Raw genomic sequence first — 27,615 nt, forward strand, 5'->3', positions numbered from 1 at the left:
GTGTGAAGACAGGTCCTGTGGGGGAGGGGGAGAGAGAGAGAGAGAGAGAGAGAGAGAGAGAGAGAGAGAGAGAGAGAGAGAGAGAGAGAGAGAGAGAGAGAGAGAGAGAATAACTCAGGGCCTGGGAACTGTCCCTGAGCTTTTTGTTCAAGGCTAGCACTCTACCACTTTGAGCCACAGCTCTACTTCCAGTTTTCTGGTAGTTAATTGGAGGTAAGAGTCTCATGGAAAGCCCAGGGTGGCTTTGAACCATGATCCTCAGATCTCAGCCTCCTGAGTAGCTAGGATTCCAGGCCTGATCCACCAACTTCTGGCCACTTTATAACTTTCAAGAATGCCAAATGTGGGGCTGGGAATATGGCCTAGTGGTAAAGTGCTTGCCTCATATACATGAAGCCCTGGGTTCAATTCCTCAGCACCACATATACAGAAAATGGCCAGAAGTGGCGCTGTGGCTCAATTTGGCAGAGTGCTAGCCTTGAGCAAAAAGAAGCCAGAGAGAGTGCTCAGGCCCTGACTTCAAGCCCCAGGACTGGCAAAAAAAAAAAAAAAAAAAAAAAAAAGCCAAATGTGCCCTTTAATCCTAGCTACTCAGGAGGCTGAGATGTGAAAGTCACAATTTGAAGCCAGCACAGACAGGAATGTCCATGAGACTCTTATTTCCAATTAACCAGCAAAAAGCAGTAAGTAGAGTTATGGCTCAAGACTGAGATCAAGCCTCAGTACACACACACACACACACACATACATATATACACATACATATGCACATGTAAACATGCATATACATATGTCCATGCATACACACACACACACACACACACACACACACACACACACAATCCAAATGCCTCTTACTCTCCCCTCCCCAAGTGCTGGGGGTGCCCAGCGCCTTGCACATGCTAATTAAGCACCAATCTAGTCCCTCCTCCCCTCTACCACTTGAGCCATAGCTCCACTTCTGGATTTTTTTTTTTTTTTTTTGTAATTTAGTGGAGATAGGAGTCTCATAGACTTTCCTGCTCTAGCTGGCTTCAAACTGTGATCCTCAGATCTCAGCCTCCTGAGTAGCTAGGATTTACAGGTGTGAGCCACTGGCACCCAGCTCAAGTCACATTTTTAGAAATCAGTTTTTCCATGGCTAGAGAACTCCTATTAACTAGCCTAAGTCCTCCCCACCCCAGGTATAAAATATATGAACTATTAAGCATTTTTGCTGTGAAAATAAATACTACAAATATAATAATATTGTAATATAATATTGTACTATAATATTATAAACCTATCAGGGCTCAATGTTTAGATCAAACATCTTTTAGTGAATCCAGATTTCCTGTAGTGGAAATACATTTTTCCATTAATGATGAGTAAAAATTCAGGATGAGCCAGTGTCTGGACACTGAGCCCAGACTTACAGATGACTGTAAAAGAACCGAATAGTGGGGCTGGAGGTGTGGCTCAATCGGTAGAGTGCTAGCTGGTTAGTGGAAGCAGCAAGTACCAAGTTCAAGTTTTGGTCTCGGACCTAAAGAAAAAAAGAGGAGTATTGGGAAAAGTCTCGAGTTGTACGTTTTCCAGCCCCCAGGAGGGCTGTGCAGTACCAGGAGAAGGTGATGCCCACCGGGCATCCTCTGTCACTCACCCCTACCTGTGCCCAGTCCTCACCTGGGAATGAGGTCAGTAGCAGGACTGGCCACAAGGAATTAATGGAGCCCCTAAGTCTGAAAGCCCCACTGCATTAAGAGGAAATGAAAGCTAGACACCAGTGATTCACACCTGCAATCAAGACTCTTGTATCTAAAAAGAAAACAAAATTAAACCAGAGTTTATTTACATATGATGCCTCAAGATAGGCCAAGTGTCTTCATTGGCATGTATGATTATTTTGGAGTTTTGGGAACAAGTGCTAAGTAATATGAGGAAGGAGAGGAGATGGCTTCCTTTTAACCTGTGCCTGTGGGGGGTGGGGGTGGTTATGGGTGTGTGGGGTTGTAAGTGTGGCAATATGTCTGAAAGGAGGCACTTAGCAAGAGAGATGTCATGAGAAAGGTTGAAAAAGCCTTGTCACCAACCATTGGATGCGCCTGCAAAAGACCCATTAGCGAATACAGGATGTAGATTGTAGTCAGTTTACATAATGTTGAGAAGGTAAATTCCACTGAGGCATGACCTCCCACCTTCTTGGCATATAAAAACCCCTCCCTGTTGAAACTCGGGGCTGCTTCTGGGTTTCTGATACCTGGGAGCAATCTCGGCCAGTTATGATTGGCTGTTGGTAAATTCCTTTTTATTTTTCTTGCTAATAAACTACCTCTTAGTTAAGATTTATTTTTGAGTCTGTGGTCTGTTCCCTGCAGATCCTCAGCTCTTTACATGTCCAGGGACTTGAACTCAGAGCCTAGGCTCTGTCTCTGAGCTCTTCTGTTCAAGGCTAGCACTCTACCACTTGAGCCACAGCTGTACTTTTTGGGTGGTTAATTGGAAATGAGACTCTCATGAACTTTCCTGCCCTGGCTGGCTTTGATCCACCATCTTCTGATATCTCACCCTCCTGAGCAGCTAGGATTACAGGCATAAGCCACCAGGGCCTGTGGTTTTCTTCCTCCACAAATTCACCTGTAAATCAGTAGTGACTTTCTTGGTCAGGAAATCTGTTTGTTTGTTTGTTTGTTTTTTTGCCAGTCCTGGGCCTTGAACTCAGGGCCTGAGCACTGTCCCTGGCTTCCTTTGGCTCAAGGCTAGCACTCTGCCACTTGAGCCACAGCGCCACTTCTGGCCATTTTCTATATATATGATGCTGGGGAATCGAACCCAGGGCTTCATGTATACGAGGCAAGCTCTCTTGCCACTAGGCCATATTCCCAGCCTTGGCCAGGAAATCTTATTTTGCTTCCAGTCCTTTCTTTAGGAGTCTGATAGTTGTAGCTTCCTTCTTTCTTTACTTCTTCCCCTCCCCTCACATGCATTCATTGGAAAGCATTTTTGTGCTTCCTGGAAGGCAGTCAATGGCTTCCTTTTCATCTCCTGCAATCCTGATTGCTTCGGTCTTCAAAACACTGTGCTGGTATCAGCTAATGACAGACCCTTTTATTTGTATGAATCCACAGACTTAAAAATAACACCAAGTCCATGGTGTGTTTTCCTACTGGTGAAACAGCTGGACAAGCCCTGTTCCCAGGGAAACAAAAAGCACTGTTTACATAACCCGGGGCCTAGGGGAAGCTCATCCTTTATACCAAAGCTGCTGAAAGAGAAACCACCGTGGGGAGAGGGGCACCAGCAGAAACCAGCAGAATGTGTGTGATCACACTGGTGTGAATGGGCTCATGGAACTTTGTGTATGCAAGTGATGGGGAGCCCCTGGGCTCTGCAGGGCTATGTTCTGCTGAAGGGTCCTTTTCTGTTCCTGGGGCAAGCCCCTCCCCCCTCCCTAGACTCTATTTAACATGAAGGGAAATTGTGGCTGTATTTGTTACATCACGAGTTGGTAAACAACATCTAGGTGCCAATCTGATCTGCTTTGCTTTTTTTTTTTTTTTTGCTTGAACTCAGGGCCTGGGCTCTGTCCCTGACCTTCAAGTTTAGTGGAGTTAAAAGAGTCATGGATTTCCCTACCCTGACTGGCTTCCAATCTCAATCCTCAGATCTCGGCCTCCTGAGTAGCTACTGCTTTTGGTAATGGTCATTCCAACACAGTTGTGCCCACTGGTTTTGATGTTGTCTGGCCCTGTCTCAGAAAATTTTGCTGATTTTAGTGCTGTGGTAGTTCTGACTGACCTTATAGTCCCAAAATATCTGACTTTGCCTCTGTTTCTCCACTTAGCAAAGGCAGATGAAGTGATGACATTGTGAAGTAGTGACAGAAGTTTGTGGTGGTGCTTAGCCAGCCCAGGAGGCAAGAAACACTGATAAAAAGGAAAACATAGTGTTTCTCCTCTTCTTCCCTGTACAGTGAACAGGAAGTCCCGTGTCAGTGGTTCATGCCTATAATCCCAGCTACCTCAGGAAGCTGAGATCTGAGGACTGTGATTCAAAGTCAGCCCAAGCAGGAAAGTTCATGAGACTTTTATTTTTAATTAATCACAAACACATGTACAAAAAGCCAGAAATGGAGGCTTGGCTCAAGTGGTAGAACACCAGCCTTGAGCCGCCTTGAGCCCCCCAGACTGTAAATTCAAGCCCCAGTGCCAAATTGGGGGTGTGGGGTGTGGGAGGGCGTACAGGAAGTCTGGTGGGCTGGGGCTAGACACTGGTGAAGTGTAATCTGCTCAGGCTCACCAGCATGGGGTGGCATGTCCTGCTGCTCTGTATAACCCTGGCCTGTCTGGGGGGTGGAAAGGACATTAACAGGCCCATGTCAATAGCCCCAGTCTTCCTCGATAGGGAACATTTCACTATTCAACCTCTTCACTAGCCAGATAATTTGCTTGGGAAGAAGCTTGGTAATATTGAAAGGCAGCACTTCCCCCTCCAAGACTGGGTGTGAGGTTTAAGCTGGATGAGACAGGAAAAAAGGACACCAAGATATAGCTAAATAGATGATAGATAGACAGACAGACAATATATTTGGGAACTCACATAAGAAAATGAAGTCTATGTGTTTATAAACTGGATTGTGCAAGGAGAGCTGTGACATCACCCACTGGGTGATGACAGTGTTTCTGTCTTCCTGATTGGAAGTGATACAGTGATACAATTTCCTGATGCAGGAATATAGGGAGAGGCCTCCTTGTTTGTACACTCAGTGTGTCTTCTGATACAGGGAAAGATGTTTCCCATAAATGGGTGTATCTGTTTTCAGGAAGAAAAGAGGGGAACTTTCCTCACAGTGGCTGTTTTTCAGATGCTTTTCCTCTAAATTAATCTTTATGCCAAAGTGAAGTATTTGGGGATAGCCTATCCTGCCCTCCTTCAATGAGCTGTTTACATTTCCACTCCTTTGCAGTGTTTTAGGGGGGGACCCTGGACCATGAGTCCCAGTGCAGGCCTGGACAGCGACACTGGCAGCTGCAAGCCCTCTATAATGCATCTGTTCTTTGATAAAAGGCCATGCATAGCCAATTCTTGCTCCTAGAGCAGGGGAGGGACTTGGAGGCAGGGGGGCTATGTCAGTCCTGAGGCCTGGGCACTGTCTCTGAGCTAGTGCTCTACCAGTTGAGCTACAGTACCACTTCTGGCTTTTCTGATGGTTAATTCCTGCCTGGAGTGGCTTTGAACTGTAGGATCATCAGATCTCAGCCTCCTGAGTAGCTAGGGTTACAGGCTGAGCCTTGAGCCTCCCCGCCTCCCCCAGCAGAGGACTTCTCTCTCTCTCTCTCTTTCTTTTAACTTATTGGAAGGGAAATGTCACAGTGGGTATCTAAATTAACAAGTCTCTTCTATAAAACCTAGACTTACAGAGTTTTCAAGTGAAATAGCGCCAATCTGAGTAAACTCATTTTCTCAGGGATGAGGGTATAGGGGTGAAGTGGGTGGGTACTGAGGCTGACCATGCTAATAATCTTTTGAAGCTTTATTTATGTATTTATTTTTATTTATTTATTTAATTTTGGTCAGTCATGGGGCTTGAACTCAGGGCTTGGGCACTGTCCCAGAGCTCTTTTGCTCAAGGCTAGTGCTGTACCACTTTGAGCCACAGTGCCACTTCCAGTTTTCTGGGGGCTAATTAGGGATAAGAGTCTCACAGACTTTCCTGCTCAGGCTGGCTTCAAACCACGATCCTCAGATCTCAGCCATCTGACATCTAGGATTACAGGCGTGGGCCACCGGTGCCCACTGAGTTCTATGTTCCTCACAGGCTGTAGGGAAGCGGATTCTCCACTTGGGCTGTGAACACACACAGAGAGAAGCAGGGCTAATTATAGCCTGCTACCTGTTTGTAAACAACATTTTAGAGGAACCTGGGCAGGGCAGTCCCAAGCTCCCCGTTATTGTCCATGACTGCTGCCAGACTGGAATGGCAGAATAAATAGCTGGGACAGGGACCATATGGCCCACAATGCCAGAGATTTTTACTACTTGGCCTTTTACCAAAAACTTGTGTCAATATCTGCTACAGAAGTTCCCCTCCCTGCCCCCCAGCCCATTGGTTCTAATGATAGCCACAGGAGCCAGGCCCCACTATCTTTCATGACAAGTCTCCTAAGATGGTTACTATTAAGATGCCACCAGCTCTGCTATGCTTTTTGCAAGAAATAATCTCTAGCTAGGCTCAGGCCTGTAATCCTAGTTACAGTAGGCTAAAGTCTGGGAAGGAAGGAAGGAAGGAAGGAAGGAAGGAAGGAAGGAAGGAAGGAAGGAAGGAAGGAAGGAAGGAAGGAAGGAAGGAAGGAAGGAAGGAAGGAAGGAAGGAAGGAAGGAAGGAAGGAAGGAAGGGAAGGAAGGGAAGGAAAGGAAGGAAGGAAGGAAGGAAGGAAGGAAGGAAGGAAGGAAGGAAGGAAGGAAGGAAGGAAGGAAGGAAGGAAAAAATAATAATAATAAGCAGCCAGGCACTGGTGGCTCACACCTTTAATCCTAGCTACTCAGAAGGCTGAGATCTGAGGATAGTAGTTGAAAGTCAGTGAGACTTAGCTCTAGTTAATTACCAGGAAACCCAAAGTGGTGTTGTAGCTCAAAGTGGTAGAGCACTAACTAGCCTTGAGTAAAAAAGCCCAGGTCCTGAGTTCAAGCCTCATGACAAAAAAAAAAAAAAAAAAAAAAAAAAGCCCCAGGCACAGGGAAGAGGAGGCCATAAGGTGAGTTTGCCTGTCAGGTCTTTATATTCAGTCATTTTTATCTCAAGTCAGGTGTGTTTCTAGGCAATGTCCAGTTCCCATCGGTGAGAATGTGTGTATTCTTCCAAATCCTGCATCTTTGCGCCATGCCCCTTCCTGGTAGAACACATGCTGACTCCTGCCAGCCCAGATCTCTCTGTGAGCAGGGCCTGCGTGGTCCTTCACCAGCAGTGTTTGGGTGCCCTCTAGTGTACAAGTGGAGACAGGAACCATGCTTGTTACTCACCTGGTAGGCAGTGGAGATGACTCATTTGAAGTCCTTTTAACTGAACAAAGAACTAAGCAGATGTAAGGAGAGGAAAGATGGGGGGTCCTTGTGTTCAGCCTATACATGAAGGGCTGGAAATCCTTGAGATTACTGGGCTCCAAGAACCTTAGGAACTACTATGTAACTGTACCCTTTTTGCACAACACCTTGTCAAAAAAATTTGTGTTCAATTAATAAATAAATTAAATTTTAAAAAAAGAATCTTAGGAAGCTGAGATCTAAGGATGAAAGTCAAAAGCCAACCCAGACAGAAAGTCTGTGAGACTCTTATCCCCAGTTAAATAGCCAAAAGCTAGAAGGGTACTATGGCTCAAGTGGTAGAGCATCAGCTTCACGTGGAAAAGGCTAAGCAATAGCACCAGGTTTGTTTTTTTTAATATAAAATTTATTTATATTTATGGTAGGATAGTTCACATTCTGTACATGGGTTACCACAAGAGATAGGTATAATACTCGTAAGAGTTCACAATGGTATCATATTGCTATCACATGTGTTTATGCGAGTTGAATAGGGGAATGCTTATTTCCCCCTTTCAAAAATTTAAGGCTCAGTTTCCAAAAGATAATTATACCACTTACTTTTCTGCTTAAGTAACTAGGAAAGTTCGGGAATAAACCAAGCAGGTGAGGGGGAAAGGATGGCAGCACAGCTACACACTTTCACTCATTCATACCAAAGATATTCGACATGATTGTGTGTGTGTGTGTGTGTGTGTGTGTGTGTGTGTGCGCGCGCACGCGCGCACATGTGCATGTATGCCTGTACTAAACCTTCAACTCAGGGCCTGGGCCCTCTCCCTTAGTTTTTCCCACTCATGGCTGACACTCTACCACTTGAGCCACAGCTCTACTTGTGGCTTTTTGGTGGTTAATTCAAGATAAAAATCCCACAGACTTTCCTGCCTGAAGTGGCAGGATCCTGACTTCAGATGTGAGATCCGAGGAGCTAGGATTGCAGGCACATGCCATTGACATCTGGTTTTCAATATGTTATATTTTTTTAAATAGGCTCTTTCCATTTAAAAATGTTTGGTTACAAAAACAAGCAAATCAGTAGATAGGAAAGGATCCCTAACATGTACTCAAGAAAAACTCAGCTCATTGTCACTGATGCTGCTGAAATGTGTTAGGAGTTGCATCCACATAAATAAATGCACATGCACATGCGCACACACACACTCATTTACTTCCATGTAATTTCCTTCGAGAGGCCTACCAAATAGCATTTCTCTTCTAATCCACTAGTAAGAAGTAGTTTATAGTTCCTTCCCACTTTCTGCCCAAGTTGTCTTTATCCTTCATGACAACCTCCCATTTTGCTTTTCAACCAACCTTCCAACAGAATGTCACCATAATGCTAACCCCACACTGACATAGGGTGCCACTATGAGATGCTGGGAGGGGGACGAAAAGAAAATGATGAAGACAAGAGTTTGGGCTCTATGGAGGGAAAGGCCCACCCACATGTCGCAGTCACACTGGAGAAGTATTTTTCCCCCATGTAAATATTTCATTCAACCACAAATGACACCATCATAGAAGGCAGACTCAGCTTGAACTCAGAAAACTACCTGGCATTTCATTGGGCTGGTGCTCTAACAACAAGGGCCAAAAAGGGGACCTGGAAGTTCTGACTCTGGCACAAAGAGGTAGAGACAGTCATCATGTAGAAACGATTAACAATAAACAATAAAATAAAGCAAATTCCTGGGGTAGAGGATACCCTCCACACCCATGGGCCAGCTCTGGGAAGCGGGGTTTATCTATAGGGCCTGTCAGTCCAATTCTGAGTTGAGACATCCATTGCCCACGATCATATTGCTGTAATTCTTCTGCTGCTCTTCCTTAAAGGTGTCTTTCACCTTTGCCCTCTTCAGCCCTCCATCCCAAGGAAGTTCAGTCAATCCTCCTTGCACAGCAATAGCAGACTTAACCCTGTTAGCAAATTGGACAGCATCTTCTCCTTTCTCTTTGGTCATGGGGGGCATGTACCACACATCACAGACGATGGCCCAGCTGGTCATTATACGAAGCAAGTAGCTCACCATGTTGTATTTGCTACTGTTCCAAAAGGCATCTCCAAACTGAGGGTTATACATCATTGCAACTGGGTAGATGGTTCCCCCAATTTCAAAGCTTCCCTTTTTGAACATCATGACAGAAGTATTATTGATACAGGTTCCTTCAGGAAAGATTAATATGGGTAACTTCTTTTTATCAGCAACATGTTCTTTTAATCTCTTAGTAACTAGGTGTCGATCCTTCATTTCTGAGCACTCAAACCAGACATGTGGACAGGCTTTGACCATCGCTCTCTGAATAATTCCCATCAACCCACCATGAACCTGGCCAACCATGGCATAACATCCATCTGTTGCTAAGATCAAAACATCGATGGAGAAGTGTGGTTGGCCACGCAGATGCCTCCTTTCTGGGGTCTGTGCTGCTTGTTATGGTAGTGAATGGTGCCCAAGAGGGAGCGAACACAGATGCGGCAGCAAGTCAGATGCACCAGTTCACTCAGCCAGTTTTTGGCGCTGCTGTCTGGCAGCTGACCAACCAGTGTCTTTCTGATAACCAGCAAACTGATTCCAATGAAAGCGAGAGTAACCCGCAGAGGAAGGAGAATACAATATTGTACTAGGACGCCCAGCACCCACACCGGAGTGAGCCTTGGACTGATGTACTAGAAGTTGACATTGGTTCTTGTGAGGAGATTCCATGACACTAGCTCCTCTGAGGAGAACCTCTGGGTCACTTCATCTTCTACTATGGCTTCAAACCCCTTTTTGGAAAAATAAAACACATCGGAGAGCTCAAAGTCCCTTCCTCGCAGGCCAGAGAGTCCTTTCTCCATGGGTGACTCATCTCTTTGGATAATACCAACAGAAGCTGAATTTTTAAGCACCGATTCTTTTGGGGTTCCTTTTTCAATTCGTATTGTGGCCCACTCTAAAGTTTTCACTAGGATCTTCATGTAAAGTTCCAAGATGCCCAGGGATACTCCGAATGCTGAGGGCAGCAGGATGAGGCTGAGCACCAGAGTCAGCCAGGTGGACAGGATCTTCCCCGCCAGATCTGCTCCCTCTATGGCTCCGCGCACCCACTCGGGACGGGAGGTCTGTGTTGGAGAGCTGAGGGCGCCCTTGGTCCCTGTCCCCAGGCAGTCCAATCGCAGCTCCGGTGCCACCAATGCAGCCCCCTCCCGGCTCTCACCGCCAGGCCTTCCCGAGGCCAGATCCCCGCCAGTGAGCACTGGGACCCAAGGCTAAGCTAAGGGCTTGGTGAGCACCAGGTTTTGAGTTACTGTGCCCCAATACCAGCACACAAACATAAACGAGCCGGGCACTGGTGGCTCATGCCTGTAATCCTAACTACTCGGAAGGCTGAGATCTGAGGATCATGGTTCAAAGCCATCCTGGGCAGGAAAGTTTTTGAGACTCTTATCTCTAATTAGCCCCCAGTAAACTGGAAGTGGTGCTGTGGCTCAAAGTGGTAGAACACTAGCCTTGAGCACAGGAGCTCAGGGACAGTACCCAAACCCTGAGTTCAAGCCCCCCAACAGACAAAAAGAGAGAGACTTATACATTTCCAGTGCCGACATTCTTTGGCCTTCAAACCCTTTATAGACTAAATCTTCAGGAAAAGATGCCATCCTCAGAGGCCAGAATCAGATGCCAGGCATAGGGCAGCCTTTGAAACTGAACTTCTGTGGGGCCATGATCATATGAGGTCAGGACTTAAAGGAGACTTACACTTCTGGTAAGCTGGGGTGGGAAACTTGGCCTCCCATCTGGCCACCCAAATTTTGCCAGGCTACTTTTGTTTAAATCTCAAATTCCTCCAACTATCCAAACTTGATTGGATCCTTGGACTTTGTTTTCATAAGACTCATCAAGATTTATAATTAAATGCTAGTTGTTAGGACTTGTCGGGGATGGTGGCCAGATCTCTCAGTGCCATCTTCAAGAGAATGAAGGGTACTAATATAGAGTACATGTCAGATAGCGAAGCTGGTGTGGTCTCATAGCAAAGCACATAAAAGTCAATAACAGCTGTTTCCAATGCCTCTCTGTTGTAAGGAACTGATGAGGCAGTGTGATTTAAATCCAGTAAAGTATCTCAAAACTATACTGAGTTCTCTTTGGCTGCTAATATTTGGAGAGCTAAGAAGAAAGGAAGGGTTGGGCTGGGTGCCAGTAGCTCACACCTGTAATCCTTAGCTACTCAGGAGGCTGAGATCTGAGAATTGCAGTTCAAAGCCAGCCCAGGCAAGAAAGTCCATGAGACTCTCATCTCCAATTAACCACCAGAAAATCGAAAGTGGAGCTGTGGCTCAAGTGGTAGAGTACTAGCCTTGAGCACAAAAGCTCAGGGACAGCACTCAGGCCCCGAGTTCAAGCCCTGTAACTGGCAGGGGGGAAAAAGGAAGGATTGGGACTGATGATGTGAGGGAGTCTTCCCACTGAATTTAAGCCTTTGATTCTCAGAATGATGCTTAGACCTTCAGTTTTGTCTTTCAATCCAGAGACTCTGGTTTTACCTTCTTTATGGAGGTTCTCAATCAGAGGTGAGTTTGCCTTTGTTTAACCTCCAGCCTTTGCTTCTGCCCCAAGAAGACTAGGTCTTTCAGACTTCGCAGTGGGGTTAGTTTGATTCTTCCTTAACTGTTAAGCAGCTTAGAATTCAAGTTTCTAGGGCAGCCAAGTCCATCATAGTCCCTTGTCCATATGCGTTATTTCCAAAAATAGGTCATTTGTCCTTTTTCCTATTCATCTTCTTTATCATTTTAGAAGCATTAGGGGAGGAAGCATGTCTGGCCTGACCTCTTGACCTAGAAGGCTAAATGCACAATGTGCATGTGTAAGCTGCAGTGGTGTGCCCTGGCATGGACACGGATCGATGGGATGGAAAAAGATCCCAGAGCCACCCCCTTGCCCAGCAGGTGAGAGGGTACCGATAGGTGATAGGGGTCAGTTTGCTGGGAAAAAAATTAAACTGACCTTTTCTCACTTACCTCTAGTTGCGTTTGAGGTAGAAACACACACAGAATGCTACAAGAAGAACAGAGGATGTTTGTGTAATGTGCTGAGAATACCTTCCTAAACAGAATACGAGTTAAGTGTAGGTCACTCTCCTAGCTACTGGGGAGGTCGAGACTGGGAAGATCTTGGTTTGAAGTCAGGCCAGCAGAAAAATTTAAGAGATTCTGTCTCCAAAATAACCAGCATAAAGCTAAGCTGGAGGCATGGCTCAAGTGGTAAGTGCTAGCTGTACTTGAAAAGGTTTGAAGCTCTGAGTTCAAACCTGGGGGTGGGAAGGAGGAGGGAAGGAGAGAGGAGGAGAGAGACCGTGACAGAGAATACACTAGTGGGTTGTGTGTGTGTGTGTGTGTGTGTGTGTGTGTGTGTGTGTGTGTGTGCATGCATGTGTGTGTGCGCACGTGCCCTGGTCCTGGGTCAAAACTCAGGGTCTAGGCACTGTCCCTAAGCTTCTTTTGCTCAAGGCTAGCACTCTATCACTTGAGCCACAGTGCTACTTCCAGCCTTTTCTGTGCATGTGGTACTGCAGAATCAAACCCAGGGCTTCATGCATGCTAGGCAAGCACTCTACCACTAAGCCACATTCCTAGCCCACTGTACTTCTTTTTCTCTGGTACTAGAGCTTGAACCCAGGGCCTGTGCAATATCCCTTAGCTTTTTCATTCAAGGCTGGCGCACTACCACTTGAGCCATAATTGTATTTCTGGTTTGAGGGTGGCTACTGGAGATGAGAGTCCCACCCAGGCTAGCAGCTAGGCACCTCTGTCACGCCACTGCTCTCTACTATTTTTGTTTACTTTTAAAAAAAAATTTATTTCTTTATTTTGGAAAACTAGCCTGGCTCTTTCACATGTATTTGGGAGGAGCTAAAGAATGGATCCAAAATGGTGGAAGTTAGGACTTAATTAGGGCGCCTTCAACAAAGACCAATTGTGTGCATGTCACGTGTCCCATAATTGTAGGACATTTAAAAAATGCGCACATCATTTTGTTTCAATGAAGAGCAAAACAATCTGGTTCTTTCAAAATAAAATGCTAATTTCAGTGTGGGACTGAATGTTCAGTTGAACATTTTAGTGGTAAAATTCCATATGTTATATAGACTAATTTATCTGTGTGTCTAAGTGAAATCTTACTGATGCTGAAAAGATTCTAAGTATCTTTACATGGCTACAGGTACAGTCCATACTAGGTGTCCACTTATGTCCTTAGAGCTGAAAAATGAATGGTGTGTAGTATAGCCTAGGCTAAACAAGTGAAGGAGTACGGCTCCTAGAGTAGTGCCACACACACTAAATTAAATGACTGTGAATTGCATGACCACAAATAGGCAGAGTTATGAAATAAACATTGCTAGGAGAAAGCCAAATTTGAAAATGCCATTTTAATCTAGATGATCAGCTACACACACATTTCTTAAAGTAGGTAACGTTTTTTAGCGCGATTTTCATTGGTATTGATTATAGTGGGAGATAAAAGGTTTGCCTTCAATTCTCTTCTGCACTGGGGCATCCTCTATGCTGTTTTTGCATGGGCCAAGTATTCCTGCACTTTTTTTTTTCCTGTCTGTCATGGGTCTTGAACTTGCAGCCTGGGCACCATCACTGAGCTCTTGATGCTCAAGGCCAGCAACTACCACTTTAAGCCAAAGTTCCACTTCTGATTTTCTGGTGGTTAATTTGAGGTAAGAGTCCTTTCCTGCCCAGGCTGGCTTTGAACTCTGATCCTCACATCTCAGCCTCCTGAGTAGCTAGGATTACAGGCATGATGATTGTGTATGTGAAAGATAACCAGTGCTTGCAAAGGAAGCCATACACTTCTAAGGCAGTAGGCTCTACCTACTTTTGTTCATAGTTGAGAGGTGTTACTTGAACCTGTTTAGCAAGACCCAAGTTTGTACAAGCAATTTATACCCTGTCTCTCTCTGGGAGAAACCCAAGAAACATCTTTACTGTATTCATCAACAAAGGGCTCTGACCCTTTCAGTTTGAATTTAGAGGTCCCAGTGTAATTTCAGACACTGCTCTGCTTGATCACTTCCATTACCACTCAGTCCTACCAATGCACAGGAATGTGTATAGATCACCTGTCAGCATGAGCTCACATTCAAAAACCCCACTGATGTGCGGCCCACTGCCCCTGGAGTCACAATCATTTAATATATCATCATTTTCTTTGATGATGGTGGTGGTGGTGGTGGTGGTAGTGGTGGTTGTGAGCTTGAACTCTGGGCCTAAACACTATGCCTTAGCTTTTTTGCTCCAGGCTAGCGCTCTACCACTTTGAGCCACTAGAGACCAGCTCCTATGTTCTCCTTGGGGAGTGAGAGGGGTGACACTAGTCTACTGAAATTGGCCAGAGCTACATAGAACCCCCAAATAAATACATTTATCTCACCCTCCTGGCCTTTGTGGGCACATGAGTTTGCAGCCCCTCTGTATTTATATTTTGGTAGTACTAGGGTTTAAACTCAGGGCCTTGCCCTTACTAGGCAAGCTCTGGAGCTGAGCCTCTAATTCTTTTAGGCACTGGTTGTTTTGTGATTAGACTGCACTTCCTGCCTGAGCATATGTCTGGACTTTGATTCACCTATTTTAGGCTTCCTCTCATAGCTGGAATGACAGGCATGCCACCACCATTCCAGTGTTTTCCATAGAGATAGAGTGTTGCAGATCTCTGCCCAGGCTGGCCTGAAAGTATGATCCTTGGGGTTTCAGCCTCCCACATGGCTAGACTGAGAGGCCCAGGCCGTCATCCCAGTTACAGGTTGAGAAGGGATCATGGGATTTTTTTTGCCCAGCTCTCCTCAAACTATGAACCTCTCATTCTCACTCTCCCAAGTAGCTATAATTATAGTAGTGAGCTACAGCCCCTATTTGTAACTTGTATATGTGTTCAGGAAAGTTGTCATTGTCCCTCTGAATGATTATGTTTTTCTGTGTTTCTGCTTCTTTCTCTTCATTTCCTCCTTTTTTTTCCACTGCCTCTGCCATTTCACAGGTCCTGGGCCTGCTGGTATGGACACTGATTGCTGGAACTGAGTACTTCCGGGTCCCAGCATTTGGCTGGGTCATGTTTGTGGCTGTCTTTTACTGGGTCCTCACTGTCTTCTTCCTCATCATCTACATCACCATGACCTACACCCGGATTCCGCAAGTACCCTGGACAATGGTGGTAAGGAAGCCAGGTGCCTGGGAGGTGGGCCCCATATCCAATCATCAATTCAGGATCACCACTCAGTGCACACAGGGGCCAAGCCTGGAGACCCTGGTCAGCAAGTCATCTCCATGTTAGCCTCTATAGTGTGTCACTTGAGCGTGAAACCAGGCACACTGGAAGATCTAGAATTCCTTTGAGGCCCAATAGCAAACCAGTTCTCAAGATGAATCACGATCAGCTGGGTTCTCCAGATAAACATTTGTTTTGATTAATTTTTTATAAATGGTACCACCTGGAAAAAGGTGTGTCAGCTCCCAGCCCCTGCAGGATGCTCTTTCCTTCAAATCTGTTTTATATACAAGTCCTGGGGTTCATATTCAGGGCCTACATCTTGGTCCTTAGATTTTTTCACTCAAGGCACTCTGCCATTTGAACCACACCTCCACTTGGTTTTTTGGTAGTTAATTGAAGATAAGAGTCTCTCAGACTTTCCTGCTTGGGCTGGTTTTAAAACATGATCCTTAGATATCAGCCTCCTGAGTAGCTAGGATTACAGGTAGGAGCCACTGAGGTCTGGCTTCAAATTTCTTTGTAATCCATGGTATGTCAAGCTCTTGGATGTTGAAGAATACTATGTGTGAACACAGAGACTGCAAAATAACAATACTACTTAAATTAATAGGCTAGGTGCTGGTGTGGAGCAGAGAACACTTGTTTAGCATGTGTAAGGCACTGCCCCCCCCCCTTTCCCCAGCTGTGCACTTGGCTCTGCCCTTATCACCACTGGGTGCAGTTCTGGCCACCTTCGAGGTCCCCCTTCGCTCACACTGTCCCTCCACCTTCTCCAGGGCCTGTGCTTTAATGGCAGTGCCTTCATCCTGTACCTCTCAGCTGCCGTGGTGGACGCATCTTCTGTCTCCCCAGAGAAGGACAGTCACAACTTCAACAGCTGGGCGGCCTCCTCTGTGAGTGAGCTCTCTACCCATACCCCTCAGTCCTCTATCTCCTTCCCCCAGGGCCTTCTGGGCATCCAGGAGAGAAAGGGTCAAGTTACCTGTAGGACAGAGTGCCACTTGCAGTAGTGCCAATGGGCAATTGGCTGATTGGTTGGAAAAGATAAAAAAATCGTTGGGACCTCCTGGTGGCCTTCCAGAGTCACAAGGCTGAAAGCCAAGCTGGTAAGTGAGAGCCAAATGCTAGATCAAGGAATGGAAGGGGAAGAGCTGTTGTGAGTTACTAAGTGTGGGAGCTCACAAGAAGTGAGTATAAACACAGATGTGAGCCATTGGCACATGGCTATATACTGTTTATTAAACCATAACGGTGTATAATTTCTCCAATTTAAAAAATTGGTTTTAGCAGGGCACCAGTGGCTCATGTCTGTGATCAATCCTAGCTACTCAGGATGCTGAGATGAAGATCAGAGCCAGACTGGGTAGGAAAGTCAATGAGCTTCTTACCTCCCACTAACCACCAGAAATGAATTAGAAGTGATGCTCTCTCTTTTCTCAGATGCACAGCCACCACATTCACTTGGGTGTGTGTGTGGGGGGGGAGAGATGTGCACACATGTATGCACAGCAATACTGACCTTTTTTTTGCGGGGGGGGGGGGTCTGTCTTGGGGCTTGGACTCTAGGCCTGGGCGCTGTCCCTGAGCTCTAGCTCAAGGCTAGCGCTATACCACTTGGAGCCACATTGTCGCTTCCATTTTCTGGTGGTTAATTGGAGATAAGAGTCTCACAGACTCACAGACTGTCAGGGATGGCTTTGAACCACGATCCTCAGATCTCAGCCTCCTGAGTAGCTGGGATTTCAGGCATGAGCCACTGGTGCCCAGCTTAGTACTCAGGATCTGGGCACTGTCCCTTAGTTTTTCTTTTTTTACTCCAGGCTGGTACTCTGCCACTGGAGCCATACCTTTACTTCTGGCTTTTTACTGATTAATTGGAGATTAAATCTCATGAGCTTTCCTGCTTGAGCAGGTTTCAAACCTTCATCCACAGATCTCAGCCTCTTGAGTAGCCAGGATTGTAGATGTGAGCCACCGGCATCTGGATTCACATTCACTTCTAAGTAACTCTTCAACATTATTTGAGTAAAATTCCATTTCAGATTTGTTTTAAAAAGTAGAAACTAGAAAAAACAGAAATCATTTGAAAAGGAAGACAACTGAGCCAATTAAGTAATTTTGTCTGAGAAAGCTGGCATGCTATAAGTGAGTGATTCAGTGGAGGTCAAATGGAACTCATTCTACTGAGAATGTGCTCTGACTCTCTTTCTGTTATGCTTTGTTTTCTCTAGTTCTTTGCCTTCCTGGTTACCATCTGCTATGCTGGAAACACCTACTTCAGTTTTATAGCATGGAGATCCAGAACTGTCCAGTGATTTACCATTTTGATAATTAAAAAGGGGAGGAATCTCACTGTAAAAACAGCTGTAGGTATAATGTATATTTCCACAAAATTGTATTTAACTAATGTTTTTATATACTTAGTTAAATTTGCTGGCAGTGGTTTGTTACAATTAAACTGGATACTTATTTGCAAAGTACTGTAGCTTATAATGAACTCAAGTATTTTGTTGATGTCTTCATAGATAATATGACAATAAAATTGCTAATGTTAAGAATGTGTCAAGGATTAGGTGCTGGTATCTCATGTCTATAATCCTCCTAACTCAGGAGACTGAGAACTGAGGATTGAGGTTCAAAGTTAGCCCAGAGAGACAAGTTTGTGAGACACTTATCTCTAGTTGGCCAGCAAAAAGCTAGAATGGAACTGTGGCTCAAGCAGTAGAACACCAGTTAAATGAATGCATGGGGTCTGGAGTACAAGTTCCACTACTAGCACACACCCCTCCACCCCTCCCTCCAAAAAAAGGTCAAGTTTATAAACCTAACCTTCTTTTGAGGGTTTATTTTAAAAATAATTACTTATTTATTGTCAAGTGATGTACAGAGGGGTTACAGTTTCATATGTAAGGCAGTAGGTACATTTCTTGTACAATTTGTTACCTCCCTGATTCCCCCTGCCCCCTTAGTGGGGCCATATCTCCTACAGGAGAGGGAGCAATATGGCGTCTGCACCTTAATCCAAGTGGCAGCTTGTGTAAGTCTGGGGCTAGAAGGGAAGCAGGTAGGTCTCTATAAACCTAACTTTTAAAATGCCAGATTTGTTTGTGATTCAGTGTTGGAAAATCTCAACTAAGGTTGTGTCTGCTTGAAAAAGGAGACCGAAACAGAAGCTAAGGCCAGGTCCGTAAGAAAACTCCAGCCCTCACATCACTGCCCAGGGGCGATTTTGTCCAGGAATGCTGTCCACAGTCACCAGGGTAGGGTGGCAGGAGAGACTGATCTCCTTGGAACTAGGAATCTCAGTGTCTGTGACTCTCCATCCCTGCAAATAATCCAGAAAGCGTGCACTGAGACTTCACCTTCAACTAATGAGCTCCTGCTAAATGGGGTTCTTCTAATACAAGTTAAAATACGTGTATGGTCTTGAAAAGGTTAAATATGTGCATCTGCCTTGAAATCATCTGGCTGATCCTAGAGATGATATTTAAGTACCATAATTTTGTGGAAACTTCTGGACCAAGAAAGTTTCAACATCTCAAATCTTTAGCACAATGTATTGTAAGCTTGTTAGCGAATGGTGGGGAGAAGGCAAAACAGGGAGGCAGGTGTGGACTTACAGAAGGTGATTTTAGGCAGGAAGGTTCTTGCTGGCACAGCAGATATCTTGCATGATTTTCATCATGAACTTTTTTTTTTTTTAGTGCTGGTCCTAGGGCTTGAACTCAGGACCTAGGCACTATCTTTAAGCTCTTTTGCTTAAGACTAGCACTCTGCCTCTTGAGTCATAGCTCCACTTCTAGCATTTTATGGTTAATTGTAGTTAAGCATCTGATAGACTTTCCTGCCTGGGCTGGATTTTTAACTGTGGTCCTCAGATCTCAGCTTCCTGAGTAGCTAGGATTACAGGTGTGAGCTACTGGGACCTAATTTCAACATGAACTTCAAAACCAAACAAAATGAAACAAAATGTTTGCATTGGTGGCATAAAGAGAATTGAAGCCATGCGCTATTGCTGATTTCCTGTGCTCCCCCAGACTTCTCCTGGACTCTCACTTGTTTAGTAGTATTGCTAACTCACACCTATAATCCTAGCTTCTTAAGAAACTAACATCTTGAGGATCACAGTTCAAATCCATCCCAGGCAGACAGATCTATGACACTGTTATCTCCACTTAACTAGCAAAAAGCCAAAAGTAGAGCTGTGGCTCAAGTAGTAGAGCACCGGCCTTGAGTGAAAAAAAGCTAAGTCTTGAGTTTAAGCCTGGGCACACAATACACAAACACACACACACACACACACACACACACACACACACACACAGACAAAATAGTGCCAGCTCTTCCTGCTGGAGTTGCTTGGGTTCATCCTCCTATTTATTTGATTCTAGCTTCTTCTCCAAGCTCGTTACCCCTATGTGAGATAATTGAAATATCTAACAGTAGCACCCAAGACCTTCAAAAGTGCCAATGAAGGATTCTTTTAGGTAGTGGAGAGAGCACTCCAAAAATGATTGTCAGGGGGTGGGCAAGTGTCACACAGGAAAAGTCTGAGCCAGCAGTTAGCAAGGCCAGCTTCCTCGTGGCAGCCTGCAGCTCCATATGCCATCTGTGGCGCTGCCTCTGTCATCCACGTGCACAAAGATAGTGGCTCATGCCTGTAATCCTAGGGACTCAGGAGGCTGAGATCTGAGGATTGCAGCTTGAAGCCAGCCCTGGCAGGAAAGTCCATGAAACTTCTATCTCCAATTAGCCACCAGAAAACTGGAAGTGGAGCCGTGGCTAGAAAGTGGTAGAGCATTAGCCTTAAGCAAAAAGATGCTCAGGGACAGCACCCAAGCTGCAAGTTCAAGCCCCACACTGATTTTTTTTTAAAGCCAAAATGACCAACATCAGCTGTGTGCTCTGCTTCTCTACCCACAGCTCCCTGTCACACTCACAGGGGTATGGGCGCCCTTCACATGCCCACAGGGGCAAGACCTCATAAAAAGCAGAAAGACAATAACCCACAGGATTTTTTAAATGATTAAAAGGATTCCCTTTTCTATGTGCCAAGGGAGAATGTGGCCTCTATAGTCATGGCCAGATATATAGGAGGTAACTTACAGAGTAGGAAGTGTACCCCAATGTTGGGCCCTTGGGGGCTCACACCTATAATCCTAGTTACTCAGCAAGCTGAGATCTGAGGGTCAAGATTCAAAGCCAACCTGGTCAGGAAAAGTCCTTGGGACTCTTGTCACCAAATCCAGCTATGGCCCAGGAGATAGAGTACTGGTCTTGAGCTAAAAAGCTTAGGGACAGTGCCTGGACCCTGAGTTCAATCCCAGGACAGACATGCAAGCGCATGTGTGCACGTGCATGCACATACACACACAGACACACTCACGTCCTCCAAGCACACTATAATTGTATACCTTTCTTGAACACACACCACTGAAGAGATTGATTTCTATGGCCCAGGATAAGGCACATTCAACTAGAGGCACTTGCCATATTGTGTTTATTTGTGGTTTTTCAGGAGCATGACTCTTCAAGCTACCCTGAGAATTCACCAAAACAACAGTAAGCATCTATTTTTAACCAGAAAACAAGCATTAGTTCCTCTTTTGGCTACTGAAAGACCTTGATCTTAGATTTCTATGTTTAGGGTTTTAAGACAATAAAATGTTTCTTCATTGTTAGAGATGAAGCTGTATGCTTTGAGCTGGTTTTGATTTATTAAATTTTTTTAAAGAAAATAGACTCCAAATACAGTGGCTCACACGTGTGATCCCAACTACTTAGAAGATGCTTATCGGGAGGATTAAGATCTGAGACCAGGGGGCTGGGGAGATAGCCTAGTGGCAAGAGTGCCTGCCTCGGATACACGAGGCCCTAGGTTCGATTCCCCAGCACCACATATACAGAAAAACTGCCAGAAGCGGCGCTGTGGCTCAAGTGGCGGAGTGCTAGCCTTGAGCAGGAAGAAGCCAGGGACAGTGCTCAGGCCCTGAGTCCAAGGCCCAGAACTAACCAAAAAAAATAAAATAAAATAAAATAAAAAGAGTGAAATTGAGATATATTAAAAAAAAAAAAAAAAAAGATCTGAGACCAGCCAGGCAGAAAGAGCCCATCTCAATCAACAAGTTAGGCTTGGTGGTACACACCTGTCATTCCATCACTAGGAGGCCTAGGTAGGAGAATCATGTGTCCAAGGCTGCCCCCAGGACAAAACATGAGACACTAACTGAAAAATAAAGAGAAGGGCTAGAGGTGTGGCTCCAATAGTAATGCACCTGCCTATCAAATGGCAAGCCCTGAGTTGAGAGAGAGAGAGAGAGAGAGAGAGAGAAGAAAGAAAAAAGAAAGGGGGAACTGGGAAAGTGGCCTAGTGGGAAAGTGCTCACCTCGAATACATGAAGCACTGGGTTCGATTCCTCAGCACCACATATATAGAAAAAGCCAGAAGTGGTACTGTGGCTCAAGTGGTAGAGTGCTAACCTTGAGCAAAAAGAAGCTAGGGATGGTGCTCAGGCCCTGAGTTCAAGCCCCAGAACTAGGTGGGGGGGGGGAGAAAGAGAGAGGGAGTGAGGAAGGAAGGCAGGCCTGGTGCTAGTGGCTCACGCCTCCTAGCTACTCAGGAGGCTAAGATCTGAGGATCACAGTTCAAAGCTAGTCCAGGCAGGAAAGTCTCAGAGAGTCTTATCTCAAATTAGTCACCAGGAAACCGGAAGTGACACTGGCTCAAAGTAGTAGACCACTAGCCTGGAGCAAAAAAGCTCCTGGACCATACTCAGGCCCTGAATTCAAGCCCCAGGACCGACAAAAAAAAGGAAAGGAGGGAAAAGGAAGGAAGGAGGAAAGACGAAAACAAACAAACAAAAAAAAGCCTCACAAAATACAACATTAAGAAGAAGTTTCTGGGGGATTGAAAAATATTATTACAGGAATAGTTACAATATACAATATATCAACATCGGAACATTGTGTTCACAGCTCAGCTTCTCATAGCCTTTGAGATGCAGCTGGGGAAGGTAGTTTGATATATTTACCCACTCATGGGAAATCAATAAAATGCTTTAGGCAACTAATCATTTTACATTGCTATTTCAAACTCATACCCCCCAAAAATAGCCAACATTTGAAAACTATAAGAAAATGCAGAGACATGAACATTTGATTTCAGACATTTTTGGATTTATAAATTGCTCCCTTCCCAGGAAAATCCCTCCAAGGGTATTAACATATAAAAGATTTTTAAGTACTGGGCTGGGAATGTGGCCTAGTGGTAGAGTGATTGCCTAGCATACTTGAAGCCCTGGGTTCAATTCCTCAGCACCACATATACAGAAAAAGCCAGAAGTGGCATTATGGCTCAAGTGGTAGAGTGCTAGCCTTGAGCAAAAGGAAGCCAGGGACAGTGCTCAGGCCCTGAGTCCAAGCCCCAGGGGAAAAAAAAAAAAAAAGAAGCAAAAGATTTTAATTACTAAAATATTTATGTAGAGCACAGATATTTGGAAATGCTAACTGAAGATGCACCTGTGGGTTGAAAATCAACTTAAAGTCTGTTTCTGTTCCTTAGGCAATTGCCACTTTAATTAACACGATGGATTTTCATAGAAGAAATAGGTTTATTGAAATTTAATGGAAAGGATGGATTGTGAAAGATTGAAGTATAGTGCTACATACATGACCACTGGAAGGAGACGGTTTAAGCATGTAGTTTAGCCTTAAATAAATATCCTTGCAGCCAGTACCGATGGCTCACAATTGTAATCCCAGCTACTCAGGAGGCTGAGATCTGAGGATCAAGGTTCAAAGCCCGCCTGGTCAGGAAAGTCCATGAGACTTATCTCCAATTAATCAGCAAAAAGCCAGAAGTAGAGTTGTGGCTCAAATAGAATAGCACTAGCCTTGAGCAAAACGCCAATTAAGAACGCCAGGCCCTGATTTCAAGCCCCAGTAGCAGCACCTAAATAAACAAATAATAGTCCTCCTGATCACCTTCAACCTTCCTGTGGTGCATTGTGAAGAGAATCCTGTGAAAGAGAATAACCAAGGAAGATGATAGTGTGTATTATTATAAGTTGGAGAGTATATAAAGTTAGGCCATCTGCCATACCATCAAATCGTGTACTAGCATCTGCTGCCTATCTGGTTTAGGATCTTTTGGAGATAGTGGATTTTCATTCCTATTCCCCACCTGTTACCTCTCCCCTGCCCGGCTCCCCCATCCAAGCCCCCACCAGCTCAGCACAGTGCCTGGAACACCATAAGCATCTGCTGATGCCGAAGGTACCAGGAAGTGCATGAAGAATCCTGGGACCCCACACAGCTCTGGCAAGTCAGAAACAAGGAACCCCAGGAGAGGTCCTGTGAAGCCTGCTGAGGGATTGAGAGGGTTAAATGTAGGTCAGGAGGTCCCAGCGTGTCCCTGGGTAGATGGCACCAGGCAGCTTCAGCAGAGACCCTGGAAACAGAGGCAGATCTGTGGAAGCATTTATAGTGCTGGGAAATAAACTGGCAGAAAAATGCTTAACAAATGACAGCTACCAAGTGGTAAATGAGCTGAATGTCCAAGAAAATACAACTATTGATAGCTTCTAGAACACATGGATGGCTCTTTGTTTATGAGCCGCAGGGGCTAATAATTTTCACCCATTTAATGATAGACTATTAGGCTGAGCCATGTGAAATTACCACTATTAAACTCTTGACCTACAAGAATGGCAATTTCATGATTCAACCTACAACATTCTGCCTGACAAGTCACTTTTGTATCAAGTGTGAGTTGGTCTCCTTAGGCTGGGAGCGTAGCTCAACTAGGGGGTGCTCCCTGGCCTGAGAAACCGGGTTCAGTCCCCAGCACCATGAAATGAATCAATCACATAAGTAAATAATAAAATCAATAATCATTTCCAGTTAGGCAAGTATACACAGCTCTGACTGACACAGACAGCCAAGTCCCCACTGAGTAGCCCATGACTTGCTCAAGGTTACACGGTGAACAATTAGAATAGCTTGGGCTGCTGAATTTTCTCACCCCTGGCCCTGACCCCTCCAGCTGTGTCTATTGAACACATCTGCAGGGTTTGAGGACAATATGGAGTAACATTTGCAATGACCTATTTAGCAATATAAAGCCCCATGCCAGTGATTCACACCTGTAATCCTACCTACTCTGGAGGCTTAAAAACAAGGATCAAGGTTCTAAGCCAGCCAGCTCAGGCAGGAAGATCTATGAGACTCATCTCTAACAACCAAAAAAGCCAGAAATGTAGGTATGGCTGAGGTGGTAGAGGGCTGCCTTCATGGGGGGAAAAAATGCTCAAGGTTATGCTCAAGACCTGAGTTCAAACCCCAGGATTGGCACACTCAAAAAATGTGGATCATGTAGTAGAGTGCCAACCTTGAACAAAAATGCCAGGTAAAAATAAGGCTCTGAATGCAAGCCCACTTCTGGCACATGCGCACACACACATGCATACACACACAAACTGTACATTCCAGACACTACAGCTGGTGCTGAGGATGGAAGGATGAAGGCCAATATGAGCCAGGAAGCTTTTGGAGGTGTGCCAGGCACTGTGCTGAGAGCTTCCCAGGCCTTCATTAATTGAATCCTCACAGAAGACGTGGTAGATTGTTTTCCAAAGATCATCCAGTGCTGCCACTGTACACCTAATCAGTGCAGTGGAGTTTATTACACAGACACAGATGCACACACGTATGTGTGCGCGCACATATACTCAAATGCGGGAGGCCTTCTGGATGCTTCACACAGCAAAGCACAGAAGAATCATGATGTTTCCCTTCAGCTAAGAGCTTTGCTGTCTGGCAGCTTCCTCTTCCGGCTTCCTGGAATACTGACTGCAGTCCTCCCTTGTTGGAGTCCAGCCACTATGCTCTAGTAGCCCAAGCCCTGAGAGCAGGCCACATGCCAGCACTCCAGTTGAGCTGAGCAGAGCTCCAGCCAGTCGCCAGTGAGAGAAGCAGTGAGGGTGTTCAGCCCAGCTGACATCTGATCTCAAGAGGACTCCAAAGAGAACCATCCAGCAGAACCCCAGCTAATCCCAGAGCCATGAGAGATGGCAAGAAATACCTAAACCACTAGCCTTTGTGGTACCTTGGTATTCAGTGGAAGATAATAAATTTAACCTGGACACTGGTAACTCATGACACTAATCCTAGCTGTTGAGGCTGATATCTGACTATTGAAGCTCAAAGCCAATCCAGGCAACCAAATCTGAGACACTCAAATCTCCAAAAAGCTAGAAGGGATAGTGTGGCTCAAGTAGTAGAGTGTCAGCCTTGAGCAGAAAAATCTAAGTAAGACATGAGGTCCTGAGTCCATACATAGGACTGATACAAAAAGAAAAAAATACCCAAGGAAAAATAAAAGGAGAAAGCCTCTTGGCCTTTGAAGGTTTCAGTCCATTGGCACTTGGCTCCATTGATTTCTGGGCCTGAATACGACAAAGCACCATAGCCGAGAGCATGGGGGAGAAAGGAGGACAGAGAGGGGAGGGAGAGGGAAAGGTACCAGGGAAAGATGCCCCCTTCCAGATATATACCATTAGAACCTATTTCTAACTAGGCCATATCTCCTAGATTCCACCACCTCTCAATAATGTCATCAAATTGTGTGAATCCACCAATTAATGAATTGATCTATTGATAAGAATCACCTCATGATTCAGTCACCTCTGCACACTGATGAGTCTTTGGGGATACTTCATACCTGAGCCAAAACCAATGCCATGGCTGGGCAGGGGAGGGGCAGAGGAGGAAGGATGGGGTTGAAGGCCTCACAGAGGCTGTGATGTGTCAGTTAGATGCTATTGCATTGAAGAGAACTTGTTGGCCAGGATCCTGAGTGCATTAAAATTGCGAGTGAACTTCTTCCAAACATGGATGGATGTCCAGATACCACCCATGCACCCTGAATCCATTTCCAAGGCTGAGGTGAAACAGGTATATTTGTCACAGGCTTCAGAGGCCGTTCTAATTTTCAAAAGAAAGGAAGATGTTTAGAGTAGAAACCAAGATAATGTGTCAAAGAAAGAGTTATGACCAGACTATCACAGCAATAGATATATCATCATCCACATCCCCTGTGTCAGCAATGGTTCCTGGCAACTGAAACACACATCTGATCCCATAGTTTCCTACATAGCCAAAATCCAAAAGCTGAAGTCCACAGTCCTGCTGTGCGTTCACAGCCAGTCCTTTCCATGCATCTCCACACTGCAGTGAGCCCAAGCCACTAGTAACTCAGCCATAGTTATTATTATTATTTTTATTATTATTATTATTTTGCCATCCCTGGTGCTTGACCTCAGGGCCTGGACACTGTCCATGAGCCTCTTTGTGCTCAAGGCTAGCACTCTGCTACTTGAGCCACAGCACCACTTCGAGCCTTTTCTGTTTATGTGGTGCTGAGGAATTGAACCCAGGGCTTTGTGCATGCTAGGCAAGCACTCTAGTACTAAGACAATGGTCAATCCTGATTGTCAACCCAACTGGACTGAGATGCCTAGGAAATCAGTAAAGCACATCTCTGTGCTGGAGATCCTCTCTTGGACGGTTTGGTCTGACAAGAGCACACAGGTAAATCCTTTCTCCTTCCTCTCCTGGTAAGCTTTCCTGCAGGAGCTCTCTCAATTTCTTTAGGATGTCTGAATCCAGAATGTCTTTTCTTTCACCCTTCATGACAGCTTTTGATGCCTATGCATATAATTGTGATGATACTGAATAAGTGCCACACCTAGATCAGGTCCTTTTATCCCTACAGTCTCACAGAATGAGTCCTTGGACACAGAAGGAGTAGAATGGCAAAGATTTATTGAAAAAGATAAGCAAAGTTTTTGCTAGACAGTAGGGATGTATCATTGGACAACCTGCAGGCCATATCAGTCTCCAGATCCAATCAGAGGCTCTACATCGCCTTCTTTACCCCCTCTGATTGGATGCCCATTCTGGAATTCAATCAGTCCACTGTTCACATGCAAGTCCTCCAAGGGCAATGAGCCACAACTAGATGTCTAGGATCCCCCACACATGTACAACTATTCAAGGCCACAGTGGTGTGATGTCTAGGGACCTGCATACAGGACTGCTCAAGGCCTTGGTGAGGGATGTAGAACTTTCATGGGAAAAGGCCTTTGCCCTGATGGCCTAGCCAGGCTTTTTTTGTTCTCACTAATACTGTATTTGGTATTGTAGTACTAGTACTACAAGCTGGACACCATTGTAGGCATTTTCCTTGTGTATTTTCCTATGTATATCTGATAGTTATGCTGAGGGGTCAGTTATGTTGTTC

The 27,615-nt window shown here is 45.2% G+C and overlaps 2 protein-coding genes across 2 annotated transcripts in view; one reads left to right on the plus strand and one right to left on the minus strand.

Annotated features, from left to right (window-relative positions):
• Cmtm8 (CKLF like MARVEL transmembrane domain containing 8) overlaps window positions 1-17,794 on the plus strand; it is a 67,623-nt gene extending 49,829 nt beyond the window's left edge. The window contains exons 2-4 of the mRNA XM_048348614.1: window positions 15,084-15,257; window positions 16,091-16,207; window positions 17,546-17,794. Coding sequence (XP_048204571.1) covers window positions 15,084-15,257; window positions 16,091-16,207; window positions 17,546-17,629 — 375 coding nt within the window. The 3' untranslated portion in view covers window positions 17,630-17,794. The remainder of the gene's footprint in view (window positions 1-15,083; window positions 15,258-16,090; window positions 16,208-17,545) is intronic.
• Window positions 8,361-13,935, minus strand: LOC125352404 (glycerol-3-phosphate acyltransferase 3-like). The gene is given in 3 exon segments (XM_048347491.1): window positions 8,361-9,436; window positions 9,439-10,296; window positions 13,926-13,935. Coding segments are annotated over 3 exon segments (1,488 nt in total). The 3' UTR covers window positions 8,361-8,816.
• Window positions 17,795-27,615: the final 9,821 nt, after the last annotated feature.

The sequence above is a fragment of the Perognathus longimembris genome, chromosome 6 (genome assembly GCF_023159225.1).
Source record: "Perognathus longimembris pacificus isolate PPM17 chromosome 6, ASM2315922v1, whole genome shotgun sequence".
NCBI lineage: Eukaryota > Metazoa > Chordata > Mammalia > Rodentia > Heteromyidae > Perognathus > Perognathus longimembris.